Source organism: Suncus etruscus, chromosome 10, assembly GCF_024139225.1.
Source record: "Suncus etruscus isolate mSunEtr1 chromosome 10, mSunEtr1.pri.cur, whole genome shotgun sequence".
In the NCBI taxonomy this organism is placed as follows: Eukaryota; Metazoa; Chordata; class Mammalia; order Eulipotyphla; family Soricidae; genus Suncus; species Suncus etruscus.
The window spans coordinates 100,310,449-100,336,010 of NC_064857.1; the positions used below are offsets into that span (position 1 = coordinate 100,310,449).

Here is a 25,562-nt window from a genome sequence, read left to right on the forward strand (position 1 = left end):
CAAGTTTGGGCTAGGGGAACAAAACAGGACCCAATGTTGGTTTCCAATTAGAAGTCTTCAATCTCCCCCCCCCCCCCCCCACCAGGACTCAGCCACTAATGTCACCTGCCCCCCCCCATGTTTTTACACTGCAGTTCCCAGATAAGCTGGAGAAGACCTGAAAATATTGAATTTATGGCAAACTTCCCCTGCTTGAATATGCATGCTTATACACACACACAAACACACACACATGTACACACACACACACACACACACCTCACACAAAGTTTCTGCCCAGGCTTCAACTCAAGAAATGAGAAGGACCCCCCTCAGAACTCTCGGAAGAGTCTGGAGCAAACTGAAAACTCCACAGGCCATAAATCAATGGGAGAAGTCTGGTACTACTTGAAGAAAAATGCCTTAACGCCAGCATGGCCCAGCAGTACCTCAGCTCCCAGCTGAGAAGACTCCTACTACTATTAACAGACCAGTTAATGCTCCAACTTCTGTTTAACAATTTAACATGAGAACTTGGGGTGGAAAGGGGTGCTTTGAAGAGATGCCAGATGAAAAAGCCAAGAAGTTAAACTCTTTGAAGCAAAAATGGTTTCCCTTGGGAGAGACCCAGTGTAGGCTAAGCTACTGAGAATCAGCAGCTGGGTCCTCCTTTGTCCCCTGAAATCCTCTTTTCTGGAGCTATTGAAGCTTCAGTTTAGCGAGCAATAAGGGAGAGATGCTCAGGCCTGGGCTCTGACATCAATCGAGCAGCCTGTCCCTCTCCACTTACTTTCCAACCTGAATAGGGTTGGAAACACAGAGGGCTAGATAGGCAAAAAACCAGAGTCAAGATAGGCAAACCATCGCCTTGCAAGGTGACCAAGATTTGGTCACTATTTGCATGGCTGTCAGCTGATTAGATATATCTGTACCTCAAATATTGCAATCTGATTTCACCATCAAAAAATACACTTAACATTTTTCTCCCTTTAAGTTCAGTCTAGCCATCTCTTTAGTGTCAGTTAAGGCTCTCTAAACCCACTGTCCTGTGGTGTTGTATGTATATATATGTATGTAAGGGGGTTCTGTGGAGAAAACAGATCATTATTTAACAAGAGATATTCCTATGGGAACAACTGCAGTAGCACGGACTTAGAGCTCTCTACACACATGTGGATATGTATCTCATTCTAGACACATTGGTCTCAAGCTTCCTGCCACTATTTATACTTCCCATGATTCGATTAGATTAGCTGTGTGCAGATGCGGATCTTGTACACGGAGAGTTGTGAATTCCAGAATGTTCTTTCCATACCTGACATAGACCACGTAGCTGAGAAAGTAACTCAGCTTTCCAGTTGAGTGTTTACTTTCTGATAAAATAGTAAGTATACTCTGAAATGCCAGATCAATCTTAAAGCATCAAAGAATCACATGCTGCAATTAATTAACACCTGATAAGGTTTCCAGGAGTACATTTTCAAGGAAAGTGGGCACAGGGAGCAGTAGACAAAATCTTGGGGAACTTTTTAGGGAAATCATCCCGGAAAGAACAAAGCCAAAGCCCCCATTCCTTTCAGACCCAGCTTCAGAAAGCGATTCCCACAGCCCCTCCCCCCAAAATAGGCACGAAATTTATGGATCTTTTACAAGGCAATAAACCATAGTAATTACCTCTCTGCATCCCAAACTAAGAGGAACAAATTAAGCCAGAAGTTGAAAAGAATTTTAAAAGACTTTTCCCTTGTTCCTCATAGGAAAAAGAAAACTGCGAAGAACGAAAACCAAGCTTTCCCTCAGGAACCAGACTGGAGAGGAGAGAAGAGAAACGGAGTTGCCTGGACTCTGCCCGACAGGGCCTACATCTTCAAAATACAGCATTTACCCCTCACGCCATGGCAAACAGCTGCAAGAGACTTAGAGGCTGTCTGTGGACAAGTTTCCTGCTACTAATGCTGAGCTCATCATCATGGGGCCTCCATGATTCCCAATTCACAGCCTCTCCCCCAGCGCACACCAACAGCCCATCAGGAAAGTAGCCCACACAGTGTGCCCGCAGCGCCCTATGGCCCTGCTCTGGACAAGCAGTGGCTAGTTTGAAGGCTGCCCCTTGGACACCAAACACACACTCAGGGTATCCTGCGACACCCCCAATTGCTGCATCTTTTGGTCTCTGCAGCCAGCGCTTCTGAGCTTCAAGCTGCCTAGGGTGCTTAGTCTCTTTGTCCTTCCCCCAAAAGACCTGCGTTTTCAGGCCCTCAGAAGCTGCGGACCACCACCCTTTCCCTCTCAGATTACTATATTGACCAGAATTTCGCCAGGGGCAGCGGTTGGCAGCTGACCCGAGACAGTCAATCCATCACAAAGGTCGGCTCCTACGTTCAGCTTTTCCGGCGAGAGTGGGCGCAGCACTTACCTTGCAAGATGCTCAACACCGACTCTGACTTGGACACTGTCTCCAACTCGGGGACTCTCAGGGACTCGCCGCTTTCCTGGTGTCCTGGTGTTCTGCGAAACAAATAAAAAGCAGGGGGGGTGAACAGTGGCTGAGAAGGAAGGGAAGTTGGAGGAATCGAGCGGGAAGCGCGACCTGCATCGGCGCCAGCGTGGCCCCGGGGGTGACGCGGACACAGAGGAGTCGCCGGAGCACTCTGTCCGTGCGTCGCACTCATTGCTCCAAAAGTCTGCAAATGGCCTCGAGATGGTGATTTATTTTCTGTTAAATTAATATACATACTCCGTCTCCGCCCACCCACACTCTCCTTTTGCTTTCTCTCTTAAAGGGGGGTTGTCAGGCAGAACCGGGGAAGGGGTGAGAAAAAATAAAACGAAGGAGGAGCAGAAAGTCCAGGAGGAGGAGGCGGCTTTGCCGGTGGTGTCCGCTCAGCTCTGGGAGCACCACACGCACCTCAACTTGGGGTGTGTGAATGCGCGCTTTATTTTCTTTCGCTAACAAAGGGAAGCCTTGTCTGGGAGCATTCAATCAACGACTCTCCTGAAACCTCGCTAATCGTGTTCATTTCTGTTGGCGCGAAATCAGAGCTGGGCTCAATCAGTGAGCCGTAGGGCAGTCTAGAGAGGTTTTGTCTTCTGAGTTCTGGACGAGCCCTGGCCGAGTCAACACTCGGTCCCAGTGGGCTGAAGGGAGCAGAGCAGCGCCCAGTTCCTCTGAGCATAACATTGCTAGCTGCTGGGAGGGAACATGGGGGAACTGCAAAGGCCACAGGCAGCAGACAATACCTAACCAGGCGGGCCCTTCTGCAGGCTTGCACACTGGTGGACCACGGCCCACTGCCCTAATTCCGCTACCACTCATCCATCCCTCTCCATCTCCGCAACCTCCTTGAATTTAACTAGCGAGTGGTCAGAGCTGCCTGCCAACTTGGGGATCCAGGGGGTTACATGCTGGAGGGAGGGGCAGAGAGGGTCTCTTCTGCACTCCCCCCCCCTTGCAGTTCTCTGGCAGGCTGGGATGCTGCCTGGTGGGCCACTTCTTCTGGCCTTATCCCCTGACCCCTCCACTTGGCTAATTCTGCACGCACACCAGCCGCCTTGGAACACAGCTGGCTTCCCCAGCAATCACTGTTACGCCCCAATACTCAAGGGTTCCCTGGTCCTCAGGCCCCAGACCCCAACTCCACGGCCCAGTAACCTCACTAGTGTCCGCAAACCCGCAGTTGCCCCATTGCCACTGCGCCAAGCCTGCCAACCCAACCGTGGGGCGTGGGGCGGGAGGCAGAGAGGCAGAGGCGGGGGCGGGGCACCCTCCATCAGACTTTTGGGAATGGGAAAAGCCGCTGGGTTCCCTTTCCCTTGTTCAAACTCGACCTCTGCGTCCCTGGGAGTGGCCCGCTGGGGGCGCCCGGCGTGACCCCGAGCAGGTGGTGCTTAGGCACTTGGCACGGCGCTCTCCACTTCGCCCCAGGAAACTCCACTAGGCCCCTCTCCGCGGCCTGCGACTCCTCCTCCCGCGATGCTTAGGAGTATCGTAATTATTATGGTTATTATTATCGTTGCTATTTCCTTATCCCCAGTCAAATATCTAGGGCTGCTGGTGCCCATAAATCGCGCAGACTAATGAGTCACAGAGAGCCGCTGCGCTCGCTGCCCGCGCCGCGCCGCCATGAGCCGCAGCCTCGCCGCCGCCCGCCGGCCGCTCTCGGCACGTTCGCGGGGCGCTCCCGGCTGCCTGGCTCGCTCGCTCGCTCGCTCGCTCGTCGGGCGCGGGGTGATTTATGCACACCGGGAACAGGGAACAAAGCCGCGCGCCCGTCCTGCGGTCTCTCGGCCGCCTCCCCAGCGTGCAGCGGAACATTACCCACTGTCTGCGCCTCCGTCCCACTCCATCACCAAAGCCGGGAGGTGACCGCGGCCAGCCCGCGTCCCAACTCACGTCTCCCGGCCCGCGGCGCGCTCGCCCCAGCACCCGGGCTGGCCCCGCCAGCTCCGCCGCTCCCCGCCGAAGAACTGAGCACGCCCGCGGAGCGCTGGGGTGGCTCTCAAAAGCAAGTGGAAGTTGGGGTCTCACTTCCGAGAGACTCATGCCTAGTGAGGCCCCGGCCGCTCCGATCCATTCCTGACGAACCAGCATTAATTATTTAATGAGTCACGTGACCAAAGATTACAATTTCAATATCTCCTTGAACAGGCGCTACACCTTTATCTGCAGCAACCAGGGTCCTTGCTTCGCTTTTTTCTACCTCCCGGGACTCCCCAGTGCAGATGTCTGTGCCCAGCTCCCAAGCACGCCGCTGCCATTCCAAGCCCAGAGCCAACCCGGTGGAAGGAATCCTTCTGGAACGCTGAGGATTGTGGCTGGGGAGCTGCTGCACTCTCCTAGGGGCCCCTCCTCCCCCGCCGCCAGGTTCTCCTTCACTCAGAGGTCAGCTCTCCATCTCAGCACTCCAGTGCTTAGTCTGTACTACTAGGGTCTCTTTACCCCCACTTTCTTGGGGCCTTGGCAACCTGTGGCTGTCCACTTCAGGAGTAGTAAGTCCAGGTACAGGTGCGCCAGGCAGAACAAGGTGTGCAGGGGGGAGGTGTGACTCAGTTGCTTTACCCACAATACAAATATGACACTGAAATGGCCTCCAGGTCACTAGTCTTGGAAAGTCTTTCAATCTGGGATCCCTTTGAGCTACCCCACCCATTCCCCACCCACAGCCAGGGTGGGGCTGACCTCAAAATGACGGGAGTTACCCTAGGAGTCTGGGGCCTTGGGACCAGCCAGAATTCTACCTCAGAAGTAGTGTCAGATGAGAGAGACACTTCTCACAACCCACCAGCAGCCCTCATGATGCTTTGGGAGTCTGAACACCCTTTTCTTCCATCTCCTGTTTATCCTAGGTCATATTCTTTGGGGAGGGGACTTGTGTAGACTTTAATGCTGAGTGAGGCAATTGGCTTGAAGAGGGGGGTCTGTGGCCCAGCACAAAGAGAGCGAGAGCGAGGGTACAAAAAAGCAGCCAGCCACTGCCTGCACAGAACAGCCATTCAGTGGGGAACCCCCAGGTTTCTGTTTGCTACATTGATTCTTTGGGGGAGGGGGGTTTCTTCACCTCCATTCAAGGGAAAGAAATCATTGTAACTGCTACAAGACCTGGATGAGCAGAACCACACAACCTGGAACCTTAGGGGAGCAAGCAGACCAAGCGAAAGAGCAGGAGCTACCCTTGGTGAGGAGGCGGGTGTTGAGGGGGAGTAGAATATAAGACAGCTGGGTCTAAAGCCAGAGACTACACAGAGGGCCCCTCCCATATATTTAGGTAATCTTCCCATGAGCTCCATCTTGGGTATTAAGTACTCTACTATGCTATCTGTCACAGTTGAATTCCTGCTGTAATAAAACGCCGGGTATATCGTAGATTTCAGCAAAAACTAGGAAACAGAGCCTGCAAAGTGCCATTTTTTCTTCAGGGGGGAGAATGTTAAGTATTTAATTCAAACTGTGACCATTAAAGTGTCTCCTATCCGATTTAGGTTGATTTCAGATGTTGACAAAACTTTTATCTCCAGAGTCACGCACAGCTTGGTTCTGTGACTAAAGAAGCTGAGTATTAGCGGGAAGGAGGGAGAAAAAGAAAAAGAAGATGAGAGCATGTGTAAGGGCAACTTGATAGGAGAATTATAGAGCTTACACAAAATGCTGTCTTTAAAGGTCAAGGGTTCAAGGGCCAGTAGGGTTCGCTTTAAAAAAAAAAAAACAATTAATGAGATAGAAAATTTGTCCTCTGGATGAACTCTATGGTTGCCCTAGCAAAGGGCAGACAATGCTTGATTCTGAAGCACCAAGTGGGATTTTCTAAACTCTTAGAACAAGCTCCCTTAAAGACCAAATCTGGAAGAGGCAAAACAGAGGGAACAGATGATTATAATCTTTTGGATCACTTTGGATCAGCTTATAAAATTTACCAACACTTACATATTCATGACAGTTTGGGCAAATATATGCCATTTTCCACCCCCGGAATCTTAGAAAAACTATCTTGAGTCTTTCTCATCCTTTCCTAGAGAGAGTGTAAGAGTAAGTGAAAAAAAAAAGTTACCCTTTTACCCCTGGTGCAATTGTGCCCTCCCATCCTCCTACAGAGGAGAAATACAAGAATTTACCTTAAGTGACGATAATCTGCCATATGAGATTTTGCAGCTTGACAATCCATTTCCACTTTTTGAGCAGAGAGCCAAGAAGCTGCATCTTAGCCCAAGACCACATAATTTGCAAGAAGATCCCCTCTTCTCCACAGACTTTTCCCAGAGAATGCCTTTCAGAATTGCTGTTGAATTACAAAGAAGTATTTATTGTATGAGGTGATTAATGATTCCTGGGAAAATTGCTATTTTCAGCATGATTTAATTTCGTTTTACAAGTGCGTGTAGTAGGGGGAGGGTTAATAAGTCTCAGCAGCAGTTGCAATGCCTCCAGAAATCCCTGGCACCTGTCCACACCTTATAAAATGCACTTGATGCCAAGTTAGGCCTGACTGAGGTAGGTCTCTGTTTACTTGCCCTGAATTTTCATGGGGGAGAGATGTAGACCCCCAAAGACCAGTGTTCACCACTTTCCTCATAGATCTGGCCTGTTCACAGGTAGAGAACCTAACGCCCATTCAGCTGCCTGTGATTCCCCCAGAAGGATGTCAGAGGCAAAAGGAATCATAACAATGACCACTAAAGGGTTGGTCACTGATTGGAAAAAATGTGCTTAAACATTGGAAATGACAGAGGCGAATGTCCACACATGGCTGATAAAATTGTTCCAGGAACTAAAAACAAAGGCATGGATACACCAATACAAGATAGTGTTAATATTCCAGGGCCACTGGATGTTTGTTTTCTGCCTTCTGTGGCCTAGTTCTCCCTTCAGTGACACCTAAGTCTAAGTGCTCTTTGCTGATTTGTTAACTAGTAAACACATACTAGGTGATAGAGATTGAGAAATGGGTTTTGACTTTCAACCTTTTGAACCCAGATCTCTAGGCAGGGTAGAAATATCAGGGGGCATTTGAGGAAACTGACTCTGATTCAGACTTAGGTTGTCTCCCAGAAGCAAATATTCCCAGCTCTACCTGGCTTGGGGCGCAAAATGTTGGGTGCCATGGCAGTTTGTCTTGTGTCAGAAGAAAATTTAGAGGGCGGTTCAGGGACAGGAGGGAAAAAAAAATTGGTTTATTTCAAAAGAAATAAGAAAAAAAAAAAAGAAAGGGCACAGGCCAATTAACAGTCTTCCACTAAACTGTGCTTAGTGAAGAGGACCTTTCCAATGGCCAAGAAGCAAAATGCAGTTTCAACCCTTTGCACAAACTATTTTTTATCTCCAGGGAAAGAGGCAAATTAAGTATGAAGGTGCAATAAATACCAAGGGGACTACTTCTCTCCAAGTATGCTCAGAGTTCAGTGTGCAGAACAGCTGCAGGAACTTCTGGGCCCAAGCATTGCATGGTTTCACCTTTCACTGCAGGGAAGGACACGTTTTTCTGCCTTACAGAGACTTGAAGCCTGAAAGCCTGGCCAAGTTTGGGAAGAAGAGGAGCTCTCACAGAGCTCAAGAGTCTCTCTGCTCTTTGGAACTTTTCCCACAGTGGGTCAAACTTGACACGAGTTCAGCTCAAGTTGAACACACTCACACAAATTAGTGAGCAGACAGAATTCCAAGTCAACTCAAGAAGACAATTCAAGCCATCCACAAGGTTTTTGTGTTTCTACAGCAAGGCCAAGCATCTCAACCCAGAGAATGTGTTATTGTGGTTGTTAATTAAAGGTAGTAAACACACAAACTGTCTTAGAACTTTAATGCTTTTTAAAAGAGTTTATTCTTAGCACACACACAGGGCTTTCTCTATAGCCACACCACTATGCGCACAGTTGCACAAGGATCTCAATGCACTCCCTTCTCTCCGAGTTTGTGCCTCAGAATAAGACAACAGTAGCTCTACAACAATATTTTAAATAAGTATAAGGAAAAGAAACAAATGTGAAACATCTATCAAGGTCTATACACTTTAATAATTAAATAATCTTGTGAGGTCCACAATGTCTACTCATTTATTCAGTTCAATACAAGCTTGTATGAACCGCCTTAATGGGAAAGAGGAGAGAAACGGGGGGGGGGGGTGTTCGTTTTCACCTGCTTAAGACCTATGTCATAGGACCTATGACATATCCCAGTCAGCAAAGCTTATCTGATGGACTGGTGCCCGCCAAGAGATTTTGAGTCTAAGGGCTCCTCCTCAGGTATGCCAACCTAGAAGAAACCTTATGCAGACCAGCAGGTTGCTCCACCAGCAGCTGGGCATCCTGACTCAGTGTCACAAAAATACTCTTTTGCACCAAAAAGGGTTTTGGTGGTTTTGGTGGTGGTGGTGGTGGTGTGGTGGTGGTGGTGGTGGTGGTGGTGGTGGTGGTGGTTTGGTGGGAGAGTGTTTGGGAAGGGCCTGGTGGAAGAGGAAAGGGGCAGCAGAGAGGAGAAAAGTCATGGGTGGGGGGAGAAGAAACTGCTCTAGACCTCTATACCATTAGATGGAGGAGGAGATGGGTGTAGGGGGCCCCAGGTGTGGGTGGGGGCTCTGAGTCTGTGCTTTGCCCGGTGGACCTGTCGGGGCTGAGGCCGAGTTGGCGGAGCGCATCTTAGTGTTGGGGCAGTTTGTGATCTTTCTTCCACTTCATGCGGCGGTTCTGGAACCAGATCTTGACCTGGCGCTCGACAGGCAGAGCGCGTGGGCGATCTCGATGCGGCGGCGCCGCGTGAGGTAGCGGTTGAAGTGGAACTCCTTCTCCAGCTCCAGGACCTGCTGGCGGGTGTAGGCTGTGCGGGAGCGCTTGGGCTCCCTCCGTTATAACTGGGGTTGACTGGCCCAGAACCCGAAGGAGAAGAAAAAGAAGAAGAAGAAAGTCCAGCGGGGAGGACGGGAGTGGCAGGAAGAGAGAGGGCAAGGAGGAGGAAGAGAAGGTGGGGTGGGGAAGAGCAATTGGACATCATCATTATATAATAACCTGACACCAAGTTCACGCAAGAGACATAAAACGGCCAGAGAATGTTTCACAGGCTATTGACAACGGGAAACACCCGAGAGCCATAAAGAACGGTGCTGGGCATTGGGGCTGAAGAAAAGCTTCAAAGACACATGGCCTGAAGCCTCTGCCAGGGCAATTAAATTTTATGGGGGCTATAATTACTGCCCTAACAGTTTGGCGTCTCGTAAATCTCCCGATAAAGGGACCCCGGGTACAAAAGAGTTCCCACGTTGGGACGAAGCGAGCGGCTGGCTGGCTGGCTGGCTGGCGCGCACGCACGCACCCACCCGCCCGCCCGCCCACCCGCGTCCCGGGCCGGGGCCAGCTGGGGGGCTTCCTCCCGAGGCGAGGCCCCTGCCCCTGCTGCCCCCCGCCGGCCCGGGTCCGTGCGCCCCCCGGCGCGCCCGCCGAGCCACGCCGCGCCACGTACCGGCGCTGACATGGATCTTCTTCATCCAGGGATACACCACGGGCTCCTTGCCCTTCGGGCCGCCGGGCTCTTGTCGGCCAGGAGCAGCGGGCACGCGGGGCGCTGCCCCCCGGGGCAGGCCGCCCGGGGTGGCGGGGGGGCGCCTCGCAGCGGCGCGGGGGCGCGTGGGCGCGGCGGCGGCAGGCCCTGGCTGGCGGCGGCGTGGGCGTGCAGGCCGTGCGCGGGCCCCTTGGCGCCGGCGGGCCGGCGGGGGCTGCTCGGGGCTGGAGCGGCCGCGGTAGGCGCACGGGTAGGCGGCCTCGGAGGCGGCCCCGGGCGCGGGTAGAGCGCGGCCGCGGGGTAGGCGGCCCGCGGCGGGTAGTAGCGGCGGGGCCCTCGCGGCTGCCCCCCGCGCGGGGGAGCGGGGGGCGCGGCGGCAGGTGCTGCTGGGCGGCGGGGCGGGGGCGGCTGGTAGCGGTGGGGCCCCCGCCCGGGCCGCCGTCCCCGCCGCCCGGGCCCGCCGCGCTGGTGGTGCTGCGCGTACTCCTCGAAGGGAGGGAACTTGGGTTCGATGTAGTTGGGTTTATCAAAAACGAGTCATGGTCATTAATTTGGGAAGTGCAAAAAAATACTAATTTTTCTCGCGTTGTCGTTTTTCTGGCTCGCCGAGGCCCCTCCCCCCCGCGGACTCCTGCCTCCCCCCTCCGCGCCCCCTCCTGGACCGCCCTCCCCGCTGTCAAGCACGGGCGGGCCCCCCCGCCCACCGCCGGCCGCGGTGTGCGCGCGCGGGGCGCCCCCCTCGTCTCGGGCCGCGCACGCGCGGGCGCCCCGCCCTGCCCGTCCCGCACCCCACATGACGCGCCCGCGCCAATAGACGCGCCGCGCGCGCCGACCCGGATCAGGAGAAGCGCGCGGGGGGCTGGCTGGCTGGGCTGGCAGGTGGCTGGCGTGATGGATGCGGCAGCCTGGCCCGGGCTCTCGCTCTCTCGCTCCCGCTCTCCACGTCCCCACCCCCGGTTTTGGGAAGCGCCTTGGGAATTCTGGGGTCTGCCAGGCTCGGGTCCTAAAGAACGGAACACTCAGCCCGGGACCCTGGAGTTGGCGGCCTGCCCCTGGCCTAGAGATTAGGTCTCTTCGCGACCCAGCGCTGACCCCGAAACCTGGCCCCGTCTGTCTCCCCTGGCCTGCAGCCCTGCTCGCTTGCGAGGTTCAGAAAACCTGCGGCAGGCACTGGCGTCCCGACTGACCGACCGAGGCAGGGTCCTTATATGTTATTTCTGACCCCGGGATAAAACGGGTAAGAACAGGCCCATTTTTTGCACCATCTTAATCGAGGAAAGACCCCTTTTCTCTACTCTCTACTCTGCGCTCGGGGTGTACCGCTACGAGATGCAAAGAAAACGGGTGGGGAACAAGCCAGTGAAGTGGCTGCACCCAAGGATGTGAAGCAAAGACCTAACCAGATGGGCGCTTCTGTGTGTGTGTGTGTGTGTGTGTGTGTGTGTGTGTGTGTGTGTGTGTGTCCTTCCGTTCTTTTAGAGACATAAATCTTTTTTTTTTCTTTTGCCTAGAAAAATCGGATCCACCCTCAAAGCTTCTCGTATGGTGGAGGTGTCGATGAAAGCTAAAACTTGCCCTCAATTTACTACATGCGATTTGTCAAGATGGTGGCCCAGGAGGGAAATGGACAGATGCAAAGGCTTCGCAAAACCCTAGTTTTGAAAAGGACAGCTTCCTATTTCCGAATTATCCCCAAACACAAACAAGCTAAGGACAGAATAGGCGCCTATGCCCAGTTCTTAATCGCCCGCGGGCCTTTTCCGCTGAGGATTTTACGTTTTGTAATCTGGGTGCTACATTCTCAGCACTTGATATCTGAACTTGGTATCTGAAGTTGATATTAAGTTGATATCAGATGACTTGGAATCTGAAATTATATCTACGAAACAGTCTAATTTTTGAAGTGTGTGAACATTAGCATAGTAACTATTTCAGAAGCGCTGGAGAAAAGGGAGAAGGTGCTGTGGCCTGACATTTGGTAATTGAAATTTGATGGGTAAATAATTATGCCATTATTAACAAATAAATTCTTATTAATTTCACCTAATGTTGATCTTTGAAGTAAATACTGACGTCTTAGTCCTAGTATGCTCTTGCTTTCCTTTTGCCTCTTCTGAGTAAGAGACACACCTAGGTCCTCTACTTTACAAGCTAGATTAAAGCCGTAAATAGTAGTTACCATTATTAAAAATACGTTCGTATTGGCATGCAACCGCAAGGATTTTTCAACTGCTACACCTTGGAGTTTATCAAACTCCAAGAGAGTTGATTTTTCTTCAAAGAGCAGCATAAACAAACCTTCTCCCAACCGATTTTGGAACGAAGACAAGGAAAGTTACAGCCTAAGTAAGCTTGGAGACACTTCAAAAGGAATGTCAATTGTATCTTCATTTATATTGGTTACTCATATGAGTTACTAAATGCTGGAATATATCCGTTTGATGGATAGTCATTTAATGCTTAGCCACATAAAGCTATTATATGGGACTAATCTTTAAACTAATTTAGGAAAAGAGGTTAAAAAAGGGATCATGTTAGCTTTTTAACTGGAATTGTCCTGAAGTACTACAAAGATGTCTGTGGAGTGTGCTGCCCACCGAAACGAGGCACCCTGAAATTTTAAATGAAATCTGAGCCAGACAAAAATGAACATGAAGTATAATCTTTAGACACACCCCTCCAGACCGCCAGACAGCAGACTCGCGGAAGGGGGGGGGGGATACTGCCTGGATACAGCTGGCTAAACTAATATTTTCTACAGCAAGAAAAAAAATAGATGCATATTTGCTATAAACTAGAATAATGTATGCATGCATAATAAATTTAAAAACAGGATTCTAAGTTGCCAGGGAAGAAACACACCAACAAAGATTTTGTCCTCTTTCTAGTGTCCTCAAGCCTTGAGTACAGGGGTCTTAACCCATGTCTGTTTAATATTATAGGCACTGAAACTCACAATTCATGTTGTTTAGCCTCAGAACCTTTCTACTTTAAAGTATTAAGGAGACATGGGGCACTGGTTTGTATATGGTTAACCTAAACGAGTTAACTGTGCCTGTGTTTCATGTGGTTCTATTACTTTAGGAAGATGGTGCTTAGACAGGAATCCCCCTAAGGCCTGTAACTTGTCTTATGTGGTTCCTATCATAAACACAAGTGGAGCCAGGACCACCAAGTGTTATCTCAGACACCGACATTTTGACATTTTACTGCAAGATTAATGGCTGTAATAAACAATCTCAGTACCTTTTCTGATCCTTCCACAGGTCTCTCTTTGCAAGTCATGGCATCATTCATTCCATTGAATCAATCTTGATAGATAATATTTTTGGAGAAAAAAACCCCACCAAACAAAACACTCTTGCCCTGACATAAGATCCAAGACACCAAAGTAAAGCCATGGAAGAAACTAATTCAAGGAATAAATAGACCGAAGTTTACCAGTAACATCTAGCCCGAGAAAAGATGAGATGCTCTGACACAGAGCAGAGAGGGAGAGTGCTAATCTCACACCAACTGGCTCCAGTCCCAAGCAGGGTGAAAGCGTTATCCTTTCTTGGGAAACTGGTGAGCACATTTGCTCATTTCCACGAGGAAGAATAACATATATTTCCAACAAAAGCTTTCTTTAAATCCCATTAAGTGAGATAACTTTTCATCATGTCCTCGAATCCCAGATGGAGAGAGAGAGAGAGAGAGAGAGCAAAGGGAGGGAGGGCTAGCAGTTTGCAGCCTAGTTTGAATCTGATTTGAATCCTTTTGAATATATTTGGAACAGCTTTCCCTCTTGAATGCCCCTGTCCCAAGTTTCAAAGTGACCGAATGGTGACACCGTGCGCATTTTGTTTCTTATTAATCTTACACATTGACAGTCTTTGTTAAGTCACAAGGCTCGCCCTTCACCAGCCTACATTTTCATATTTGTTAGACGCGCTGACCTGAAGTTCACCTCGGCCTTGGACTTTGTGCTTCTAAAAGGTCTATACAGTGTCTTTTAGAGAGCAGGGTGCTTTGCCCAGGTCACTACTTCTCAGGGAAAACCAAGTGAGGGAAGCAAAGGAAATGTAAACGTTATGGAATGTATTGACTGTATTTGTTCTTTGTTCTTTTGAGCAAGAGTCCTCAGACTGACTGTTCGCTATCTGAAGCCACGGCTCTAGAGAGCACTCGGAATGGCTGAATTAAAAAATGTCTGGTGGGGGCGTCTGAGGGCCTCCCCCCACTGACCACCGCCCAGCAGATGATGCTTCGAGGTCCCAAGCTCTGATGTTTGACCTGCCCATTGATGGTTTTGGGGGGTGGGGTGGTAATTTCCTTTGGAGCAATTTACTCTCAAAAAAACAAGCATGAGTGGGATGTAAGGATTGCAATTCATATTTGGATTACATGTGCATTTTAACTAGGATTGTGTAAGAATTGTAAAGAGCAAATTCTCCAAATAGCAATAGTAAGCACATGGTTCAAAATGAAAACCCACAAAGATTTCTGTGGGTTTTGTGATCTATTTCTTTCTATACTAGCAAAGAGGGTCTCTATGATTATTGGGGACTGATAGGTCCTTAAGGAAATAATACAATAGAGGTTGGGGTTGTTTGTTTTTTTTTGAGAGAGAGAGAAAGAGAGAGAGGTACAATCACCCTTGATAAGTCATGGAGGGGGGTTCAGTTTTCTTTATTTCACTAGCCCAAATGTGGTGAACTGTTCACTGCTGTAACAGCCATCACCACAGTTATTCTCTTCTATTTTCATCTGGCACACCTCCATTTGGCTTTAAGCTCTGGCCAGAGTGAAAACTTTTACACATTGTACACTTTGCACAGTGGAAGTGATCTGATTGCTTCCATGAAGGCAGTGTTTGGGAAATATTTACTTTACCACTGAACATACCTGGCACCAGTAAATCTCATCAGTCAGAATGCATGGGGATGGTCTTAAACATCCCTGCAAGAGTCTGCATTTGAGTCATTGAATAAGCTTAGCTCTGAGGTTAAAATAAAAACCTAAAACAAAAAATATTTTTGAAATCTTTCTTTTCTTTTCTTACCCTGGGTACTTGAAAATCAATACCTAGAAAAGGAAATTATGTCCCCCTGGAAAATAGGTTCGAATTGTAGTAACACTTGCAGTTAATGTCAGTGCATGGAGAGCAAGATACTGTTTAGCTCTTCAGTTGCAACTCCCACATGACGTATCATTCTAGTCTGCTTCTTTCATACACTATTCCTTTCTTTGGCTCTCCCACCCTTTCTCCCATATTTGCTTCACCTTTCCTTCACTCCTTATTCTAAATGTATTTTTAGGGACTATTTTCTTTTTTTTTTCTTTTTTTTTTTTTTTTTGGTTTTGGGCCACACCCGGCGGTGCTCAGGGGTTACTCCTGGCTGTCTGCTCAGAAATAGCTCCTGGCAGGCACAGGGGACCAAATGGGACACCGGGATTCGAACCAACCACCTTTGGTCCTGGAGTTGGCTGCTTGCAGGGCAAACACCGCTGTGCTATCTCTCCGGGGCCCAGGGACTATTTTCTGTCCTGGTGGTCTGGCATTTGTGACTTCAACCTCCTGCTCAAATGACATATTCTTAAAAGTTGTAGTTCTATGCTTATAGGCTGTATCCTATGTCCTACATGAACTTTCATTAGAAATCTCATGAAGCATTTCCAACACAAGGAACATTTTGTGGTAATAAGCATTTCTGGCAAGTGGGGGTGGGGAGAAATGCTGTTCTTTTGGGGAAGGGTTACAGTTTCCTTCCCACACCCCTCCTAGCTTTTAAGGACCCTTTACTATAAGTTAGTGGGCCCCCCTTTCTAAAAAAAATCATTGCATGCTTGCAAATTGCAGACTATATTTTGCAAAATAAATAATAAGCTCTTTTGTTTGTCTTGTCCTCACATTTTAAGGGTTTCCTATATATATTTAAAAGGTGGGCGGGAACTTGTCCTTCATTATTGCCTGTTCCAAATAAAAGTTGCTTGTCCAGTTGTCTTTCCTTTGAAAGTATTGTACAACACTGGAAATGTGCTACTATATTTCTGAAAAGCCCACTGATGAGTTTGGAGCTTTGTTCTTTTGTAACCAACTCACCACCAGATTCCTGGTTCTCCAGCATACTAAGGTGTTTGGCAATCTATGCCTATTTACCTGCTGCTATTCCCTCAGAATGGGAGCGATAATTCAAGATAAAATACAGCATGTATTACTCTTGAAAAGAGGAATTTTCTATCCTTTCCTCCGTAATTGAGGTCATTCAACCACTAGGGTTCACCTGGAGTCCATACAGTGATACACGCGTCACTTGGAGCCATTTTATCTTTTGTGCTGAGAGTCAAGATCGCAACATTGACATCAAACTCTGTCTGGGCAGATGACTAAGAGCGCTGCACACGTAAACTTTTGACCCTCAACTTTTTGACCTGCAGTTCCAACGCACTAACCACAAAGATACACAAAGCTCAACCTCTTCTTTCAGGCAGAAGGGGGCCCCCAGGATCTCAGGAGTGCCCTGTTTCTGCCACTGCCTTTTGGAAGGAGAGAGGCAAGCCAAGTATTTTTTTTTTTTTGTATTAGTGACAGTATTTCCTGTCAAATTGCCCTCCTACTTCTTTTATGTCAAAATTGAGATAGGAAGGAGATTATTGTGAAATCGCTGTTATATATGAGGAGAGAGATTTTGAAGTGGGTGGGTGGGACCCTCACAAAAAGTGAAAGGAAGGGGGGGGAAAGCAGGCAATAGGAGTTGGAGACTATTTTCCCCCTTTTTTTATTTAAAAATAAAGATGAAGCCCTAATTGTTGGGAGATGTAGCCCAGGCAGGCGAGTTGACTGTGAACTTGTACTAAAGCGTGCTCTGCTGGCGATTCCTAGGGTGTGCAGATTTATCTTCTCTGCATTTACTTAACCCGGCAGTGAACTGCGCGGGCGTCATTTGTTAGGCGATGACAGACTTCACCTCTAGCCAAGGCAGCTTCACAAAATCGCAATAATTACCCAATAACCTTCATAACAAATATTATTATTGAAAAGAATGCTTTGCAGGAAGGGGAACTACAGTAGGACAGCTTTCTTTATGAGAATTCCCCCCAAAGAAAAAATATAGAAAAGGGCAAATTTTCCAAGGGTGGGATAGATTGAGCAGAATTGGGTCTCCCCTCTCCTAAGTGGGTAAGAGCCTAGACTGAAACCACACAGGAGCCCAGTCTGGGATCCTCATTTTTTGATGGACAAGAAAGCCAGGCTGCCTTAGAAGCCAAAGGGGATGGAGCTCCAGGATTCTGGACTTTCCTTGATAGGCAAACTCCCCAACACACTCAATTTCAGAGGCAGGCCTCCCCAAGCAATTTTTAAGCTAAAAGGATTGTTTTCATCTTTCATAGTCCATCTTTCCAGGTATAATTTGCTTTCCTCTCACTAATTGTTGGGATCACATACCCTTCACATGCCAACAAATGAACACGCCTTGAGTTCTGGTGGGGAATTCTATCTCGCTTGCCCTGAGCCGCCAACAATGAAGCTGGAGGAAGAGCAGGAGAAAAGTCCTCTTGGCATAATGTTGTGAAATTAGACCATGAAAAACCTAACAAAACCCTAAGTAAGTGTGACCAGAAGCTTCCTATTATATTTATAGTTCAGGAAATATTGTCTCTTAAGCTTGTAGAAACAAACTGTGTCCTTCACATCTCAGGCACCTTCTCCTTTTACCAGATCAGAAGCACATACAAGCGCAAGCGCGTGCTCACACACACACACACACACACACACACACACACACACACACACACCTGAGGCTGAATGTCTTCATAAAACCCTGGACAGCAGATTTTTTTTAAGTCAGTTGAGGCAGGGAAGTGGGGGTAGAAGAACAAAAATGTACAAGAAACATAACCTGTCTATGAAATGAGTAGATCACCAGTAACCCCCATATAACACAATGTTATTTTTTTCTTTGTTTTTGTTTTTTTGAAAATAGGAAGGAAAAATACTCCTCAAATCTTGCTCACAGAAGTCTAACCAGACCCTATTTTTATAGGTGTGGGAGTCACACCCAGCAGGACTGAAGGAGGTTTACTTCTTCCTGGCTCTGCACACAGAAATCACTCTTGGTGGATCAGGGACCATATGGGATGCCTGGGTTAGAACCCTGGTTTGACCCTGTGCAAAGCAAGGGCTCTTCAGGCTGTACTTTCACTCCAGCTCCCATTAAAAATAAAAAGTCATTTAACTTCATGTGAGCTGGCCTGCCACTGCCACTCTAAAGTTGGGTGACAAATTAGACAGAAACACAGGAGATGACAATATTTAGAGTTTGCAGTTGTTTACTCCATGCAAAGAAGATTAGAAGATAGTAACAACCAGTCCAACAACCTAACTGCCCTCTCTACACCCCACAGTGGACCATAGCTACACAGGTGAGGGGAGGGACACTTTCTCCATGCAAGACTCTCCAAGGAAGCAGCCAGTACCTTAATCATCCTTTCTCCACTGCTCCTTTTAGACAAACCAAAAAATTTCTCACACAGGATCACCAAATGAGTCACTAAAATAGAACCTTAGCCCAGTGTTTTCCAGTCAAAAGCCCAAAACTAAGAACAGGCAAAACATAGACTCCAGAATTGTCACAGAAACATGCAATCATCTAGGCCCACATATTTCTCTCCTCCTTCCCTCCAGGGTCTTCACACACCCCCTAACTGCTCTCACATCCCCCTGAGAGGTTGCACAGAATAATTGCAAACCTTAACCGGGCCCCTGTTCCAAAGAAATGCACTCCATTATTCAAAAGCACTTCCCAGGTTTGATTATTTGGGACTATTTGGAACTCAGGTGGTGGACAAGTGGGCCCTGCACATGTAAGTTAGCTGAAATTCTAAAGCAACACTTTAAAGTGCTTACAATTTTTCTAAGAACTCAGTAAATTTCTTTGCCAATGAATGTTTGCCTTCATTCCAAAGGCAAAAATCACCGTGAAGATTGAAACTGCACTTTTATGTTTCACTTCTGAGTTGGAGATATGGCTTCATGAGAAGGGGGCATCTTCTAGGACCCATGTGGGGATCCATCCAAAGAAAGACCCCCAAGAGCCAGGCCAGAGTGTCCCCAGCGAAGATTTTGCCACTGAAGAATAGAGGGGGAGGCCAAACTGGAATCGTACGCAGGAAAAAAAAAATTATTTCACCCGTTGGTGCAATCTGTGGGGACTATTTTGGAAATCATAGATTATTTAAATTTCCTGGGATCAAACAGAAAGCAGCTAACAAAAGAAAGGCGGAAATCACCTACTGACAAACGAGCTATTTCTTCCCCAAACTACCCTTTAAGAAGTGTCAGGAAAAACAACCTAATGACTCTGGTGACTTTCAAGTTGGGTATTGAAGACACCTCCATTTCCCCCCAAACTTTAGGGCCCAGTTTGAGAGCAAATCTGCCTGTCCGTTTCAAGGGGAGCCCAATTCTCTCATCTTTAGAATCATCTGTGGGATGCCTGAGTCGCCTTTTGAGGGTGCTGAGCGTGGACCTTCTAATTCTACAAAGGAGGAAAGGAAAGGGGAATGGAGAGAGAGAGAAGAAAGGCAAAGGCCGAAGAAAAGAAAGCAAGCGTTTTAAGCCCTTTCATTGAGCCTGGGGATTCAAAGCCTAAAGTTAAATCCGGCCATAAACTTTATTGCTTCAGACTCACAGGCGGGTGAGAAGGGTCCCACCGAAATAAAAAGAAATGTGCGGGGCGAACAAGGTTCAGGGCCTGGTCCTGGGGAGGGGGCGGTAGGGGGAGGGGTGCTGGGCCCTGCCCCCAGAGGGAGCCCTGCGCTCCCAAGCTCCCATGGGCTCTACCAGACCGGCCTGGGCCTTGCAACCTAGGGGCCCAGGCTGGAGGTGCGGCCCACGCCTCGCCGGCCCCTGCTACCCCTACCGGTCTGCCAGCGGCCCCGAAGGCAGCCGCCTCAATGCAATGCTGCCAGATGACCCCAGCCCGCCAAGACGTATTGCCACAGCCCTGGAAGAAATCCCGCCAGGTCCTTCATGGCCTGCCCAGGCCTTTCTTTCAAACTCCCAGGCACTCACTCTGCAGCACAGCGCGGCCCTCGGCGACAGCCCGCGCTCCAGGCGCCCCACACTCTCCCAGCCCCCCATCCTAGGGCTCCAGAACCCCCCAGAATCCCAGTCCGCCTGCCCTGAATTGGGCTAACAGCCCTGCCAAGACTCAGTTCGCAGGCCCATCCGTAAGCAAAATCAAAATATCTTTTTTTGCACGCGGGTAAAGGAACAGCGGAAGTCATTAACATCCACGGTTGGGTAGCAACTAAAGTTGGGCCTGGATGCGGCGGTCCCGACGCCCCGTCACCCCCATGGCCTCCGCAGGGCTCAGCGACTAGTGTGCTGATTGGGACCCAGGAAAACTTTGCTTTCCCATTTGAATTCAAAGGCAATCTCAGAGTTATTGAGAGAGAAAAGAGAGAAGAGAGAGAGAGAGAGAGAGAGAGAGAGAGAGAGAGAGAGAGAGAGAGAGAGAGAGAGAGAGAATATTCAGAATACAAATAAGCTCGAAAGAGGCCAGCTTACCTTAACTCGGAGGGAGCCATTTTTCAGACTTTTGAGAACTTGTGGTTTGGACACTTCTGGACCTAAAACTGACAATTTGGATGGCCAGGAGGCACACGTAGCCTGCAAAAGAGTCAAATGGAGTCCAGCGTCAGTGAGATTATATGTTATGTGGTATATAATGTTGGATGTCAACTCCCCAAAACCATAAAACTTACTTTAATGGCCCCACGTGACGTTTTATAGCCAGTGAGCCGATCTGTCTGTGCTATGGATGATTTTACGATCTAATTCATAGACAAAACCCCATTCATTTGGCACCCAAATGTCATATAGCCGGAACTGGGGCTTATAAAGTTTACTGTTTTATAACTTTTTAAAGGAAAGACGGCATCAGTGTAAGCAGTCGGTAAATGTGCAAATCTCTAGTTGCGCTTTAGCTGCTCTGAGGAGTTTCCCAATCGAATAGGATGGGGTAAGTACCTTCCATTTGGAGCAAATTAATTGTAGTCAAAGAAGCCAAGTGGGTTCAGGGAGTGAGGCGTGGAAAGGGGTGCTGGGGTGGATGAAGGGCAGCGGGTTGGGGGCCACAACTGCGCATAGAACCCTTCTTAGCAAGTGGAGGCCTAGGATGGCCTCAGGAAAAGCAGCATCTGTGTGGGCCTGAGGGCCGCTAACAAAGCCCTTGGTCTCTCATTTCTCTCTCCTCGTTTTGTTTCTTTTCCCACTCAGTTAAGTTGGTTTTCTCAGAAAGGAAGCAGATTGGACTCCTGTTTCAGAACCACTTCTAGCTTTTCTACCTTTTGCCTTGAACTTTCTGATGGGTCAGAGTTAGGGAGGGCGGCGGGTCAGAGTGTTCATATGAGGTGTCCATGCCCAGGCCAGCTGCTCAGGTGGCCTTACATGCACCTTCCAGAACCAGGACAGACTGAAGAGCAGTAAGAGGTGCTTACTATTTGGCACAAATCAGACCCAGAGAATTTACAATAGAAAGTTTATTTTTTTTTGTTTCCAGTCAGTATTTTTTTTCCCTTAAAAACAAATACAAAAAAAAAAAAAAAAAAGCTGATCACAGTTTGCTTAAACAGCCAGACTTGGACAATATTTGTAACTTTGTTCACAAAAACATACATCACTGAAGCTGCGCTTATAAGAGCCACTTCCAGAGTTCGTGCAAAGGGTCCTACAAAGGCACGCAGGGACACACCGCTCCGAGTCACAGTTTTCGTCACAGAGTCACTAGTTACTACACGTCGAACACGTTAAGTTGTGTCTCATCAAGTCACCTCTACAACAGCATTAGTTACACAAGGAATATAGGTAGTTCGAATAAAAATATCTTTAACAGCTTGGAGCTAGGGGAGAGACAGGAACACTCACATGCACAGTTAAACAACTGGAGTGCAACACACACATTGGCACTAAACAAGGTCGAGGGGGGACTTTTTGTGTGAGTTTTTTTCTCTTTTCTTTCTTTTTTTTGTTATAGTTACTTCAAGTAACACAGCTTGCTTCATATAAATAAGTTAAAACATCTATTTTTTTTTTTCAAGACAAAGCCATTCAGGACAAAGAGATGAACAGAAAGCAGAGCTACTTATACAGGCGCTATAAAGGCAATAAACAGGCTCATGATTAAAAGATGAATCAATCGGGCAACGAGAACAGGGCTTCTTCACAGAAGGAACACGAGGGAGTTTGAGAAAGTCACCTTAGTACTGACACTATGCGGCTCCCGCTAATACAGATCAGTACTTGGAACGCTCAGAGCTGAGAGAGACTCAGGGGCGGAAGGCCCCTCCTGCTGCGGCCATACTCATGCTTTTCAGCTTATTATCTTTTTTCCACTTCATTCTCCGGTTTTGGAACCAGATTTTAATTTGTCTCTCGGAGAGGCAAAGAGCATGTGCTATTTCAATCCTCCGCCGGCGGGTCAGGTAGCGGTTGAAGTGGAACTCTTTCTCCAGCTCCAGCGTCTGGTAGCGCGTGTAGGCCGTCCGGGCCCTTTTGCCTTCCGGGCCGCCTATGTTGTCTGCAACAGAAAAAGCCAGTGGTTTTAGCCATCAACGCCGCAGCTCCTGGTTCCCAGCGCTGGCCAGCAGAAATGGCCGGCGCCTCAGCTAGGAGCCCAGGGGATTGGGGTGTGTGTGTGTGTGTGTGTGTCTGTGTGTGTGTGTGTGTCTGTAAACTCAACAAGTCCTCCCTAGTTCTCCTGCCCACCCCTTCCGAATTTCCTTCCCTCTTCCTTTCTAGACAGAAAACAATACGGTTTGAACTCTGGGAACAATCGTCCCAGCTGAGGCTGGAGTCCTGTGTCCCTAGTCCGGGAGACCTGGCTGGCTCTTTCGCAGTCCCCTCCTGTCCTCGGCTCCTGCCCTAGGCGCCCTGAGCCAGGGGCACAGCCCTCCCAAACCCCCTGCTGCTCAGGAGCCCTGGCAGAGCTAGGCCCTTTTCCTGGGCGCCCCAGAGCCTCCAGATGCGTCTGCCTTTAAAGTTCCAGCTCTAAGTCGAGCCGCCTTCTGCTTCAGCCAGCACACCCGGATTCCCTCTTTCTTTCCCCTGCCCTGCCCTGCCCTTCCCCTGCTCTCTCTTTCTCTATCTCTCTGTCTCTCTTGTCTCTCACTGTTTCTCTCTCGCACACTCTCTCTCTCTCAAGCCCCCAAACTTCAGAATCGGTTCTCACCCAGGATTATTTGCCCCCAACCCTCTTTTTTCCCCCTTCTTTCGGGGACTCTAATTAGTAACGCCGTTTCCCCAGTGTCGCGCTCCTCATAAATTATCCGCCTTGACAATCCCGATTCACTAACTCTCCTGCCATCCTCTACCTCTCTCTGCGCCCTGCTCGGCTGGCTGGCCTGACCCCGGGAGCGCGTTCCTAGGCGCTGGGCTTCGAGATGAGGGTTCTCCTCCGGGGGAGAAGGAGTGGGAGGGGGGGTCCTATCATGTCTAAACTTGGCGTGGCCAGCGGCCCTTTTCCCCAGCGCCGAGAAAACCCCGAGGAGGAAGAGGGAGGCGAGGGAAGGAAGGAAGGAAGGAAGGAAGGAAGGAAGGAAGGAAGGAAGGAAGGAAGGAAGGAAGGAAGGAAGGGAGGGAGGGAGGGAGGGAGGGAGGAATTCAGGAAGGAGGAAAGGAAGGAGGGAAGGAAAGAAGGAAGGAAGGAGGGAAGGAAAGAAGGAAGGAAGGAGGGAAGGAAGGAAGGAAGGAGGGAAGGAAGGAAGGAAAGCCAGGCGGCGGGGACAGGTCGCGCGGGGCTCGGAGAGGCAGGCGAGGGCAGGAGAGAGAGAGAGAGGAGAGAGGGGGGCGCGCGGGAGGGCGGACGGGGAGACGGGCGACCCGGAGAGCCGCACCCCCGCGGCCGCCCGCCCGCGCGGGCCCCGGCAAGGCCGGCCGGCATTACCATGACTTATGTGCAGCTTGCGCATCCAGGGGTAGATCTGGGGCTGGGCGGGCGGCGCCGGGCTGGGCTCGCTCTGCGCGCTCGCCGGCTCGCTGCTGGCGGGGGCGTCCTCCTCGGCTCCCGACGCCGCGCCAACCCCCTCTCGGCCGCCGATGTGGGCGCCGCCCGCGCTGGCCGAGGCGCCGCCGGAGCTGGCCAGGGAGTTTTTCCCGCCGTGGTGGCCGTCGCTGCCGGGCGAGGGGGCCACGGCGGAGCAGGGCAGAGGGTCGGGCGGAGGCGAGTGCGTGGCCGCGGCCGGCTGGCTGTAGCGGGGCTCGGCGGGCGCCGCGCCGGCGCCGGCCGCGTAGCTGCGGGCGCGCTCCCCGGAGCCAAAGTGGCCGGAGCCCGAGCGGCCGACGCTGAGATCCATGCCATTGTAGCCGTAGCCGTACCTGCCGGAGTGCATGCTCGCCGAGTCCCTGAATTGCTCGCTCACGGAACTAGGATCTCCATAATTATGCAACTGGTAGTCCGGGCCATTTGGATAGCGACCGCAAAATGAGTTTACAAAATAAGAGCTCATTTGTTTTTTGATATGTGTGCTTGATTTGTGGCTCGCGGTCGTTTGTGCGTCTATAGCACCCTTGCACAATTTATGATGAATTATGGAAATGACTGGGACATGGACTTGGTTCCCTCCTACGTAGGCACCCAAATATGGGGTACGGCTTCGAATCACGTGCTTTTGTTGTCCAGTCGTAAATCCTGCCTGATGACCTCTAGAGGTAAACTCGCGCACTAATGGGGGAGTTGGGTGGAGGCGAGCGGGGCGGCGCGCGCGCCCCGGGCGCGTGCCCGCCGCCCGCCGCCCGCCGCCGCCGTTCAGTCGGACTCGAGCGCCACCCGCTGGCGGCAGAGCGAAGCGCCGCGCTTCCGACCTGGGGCTGCCAGGGCCGGGGTCGAATCGAGGTTACGGCCCATTATGGCAAAATTATTGCATTTCCCTCGCAGTTCCATTAGGACGGACCGATTGTGAGGCCGTCAGCTGCCGGTCGCACGCCCGGCGAGGACGCGGAGGGTTGGGGGGGCAGATGGAGCCTTGGGTTGTATTTACAACAACTTTATTTCCCCCCGTTGTGCTGCCCCTCTGGTCTGCGTGTGCGAGTGTGTGTGTGTATGTTGTGTGTCCAGATTGGGGTCGGTTTTTCCCGTCCTGCAGGCAGCTCTGAAATTTGAAAATACAGATAACACCTTCGGGGAAAGGCGAGGGGAAGCCATTTAGCCAATTGAAGAAATAAATCCTGGCCGCAACAGCAGCTACAATTACGGTTCTGTTTTCTGCGAGCACATGAGGGACAGTGTCCCTGCCGCTCTTAAATGACAGACGTCTGTTAAAGATAGCTTTTGTGTAGTGTTTCTCCGAGGCGAGGTCAAATCCCATCCACGTTTATAACCGGGGTCGATTTTTCTCTCCTGTAAATATGGTTTTCAATGCCATTAGTTGACTATTGGATTTGCTTTGAGTATCCACACAGAGATTCTTCTCCAACCGGCCCCTTTCCTGCAGTCAGCCCAGCCCCAAGCCGAAGGGTCTGGGCGACCCAGCCAGTGGGCGCAGGCTCCCGGCAGCCATGGACTGACTGTCCCTGGGCCGAGTCACCTCGGGTTGTTCTGCTTAAATCTCCAGGAGCAAA

At 50.0% G+C, this 25,562-nt stretch overlaps 2 protein-coding genes across 2 annotated transcripts; both read right to left on the reverse strand.

Moving 5' to 3' along the window:
- Positions 1-8,867: 8,867 nt before the first annotated feature.
- HOXA4 (homeobox A4) lies at positions 8,868-20,084 on the reverse strand. The gene is given in 13 exon segments (XM_049781723.1): positions 8,868-9,113; positions 9,115-9,179; positions 9,182-9,301; positions 9,304-9,324; positions 9,920-9,982; positions 9,985-10,166; positions 10,168-10,226; positions 10,229-10,284; positions 10,287-10,419; positions 10,421-10,479; positions 10,482-10,961; positions 19,785-19,905; positions 20,016-20,084. Coding segments are annotated over 13 exon segments (1,551 nt in total). The 3' UTR covers positions 8,868-8,990.
- A 1,448-nt stretch (positions 20,085-21,532) lies between these two features.
- On the reverse strand, positions 21,533-24,691 carry HOXA5 (homeobox A5). The gene is made up of 2 exons (XM_049782005.1): positions 23,890-24,691; positions 21,533-22,524 (listed from the first exon to the last, which is right to left on the reverse strand). Exons 1-2 carry the CDS (start codon positions 24,449-24,451, stop codon positions 22,274-22,276), a joined length of 813 nt encoding a protein of 270 aa, XP_049637962.1. The 5' UTR covers positions 24,452-24,691; the 3' UTR covers positions 21,533-22,273.
- Positions 24,692-25,562: the final 871 nt, after the last annotated feature.

Bases quoted from the DNA above. Each gene is read 5' to 3' on its own strand.
- HOXA5 (XM_049782005.1), bottom strand. From the start codon at position 24,451: ATGAGCTCTTATTTTGTAAACTCATTTTGCGGTCGCTATCCAAATGGC. The intron at 22,525-23,889 runs GTAATGCCGGCC...TTTCTGTTGCAG, and splicing joins CAAGCTGCACATAAGTCATG to ACAACATAGGCGGCCCGGAA.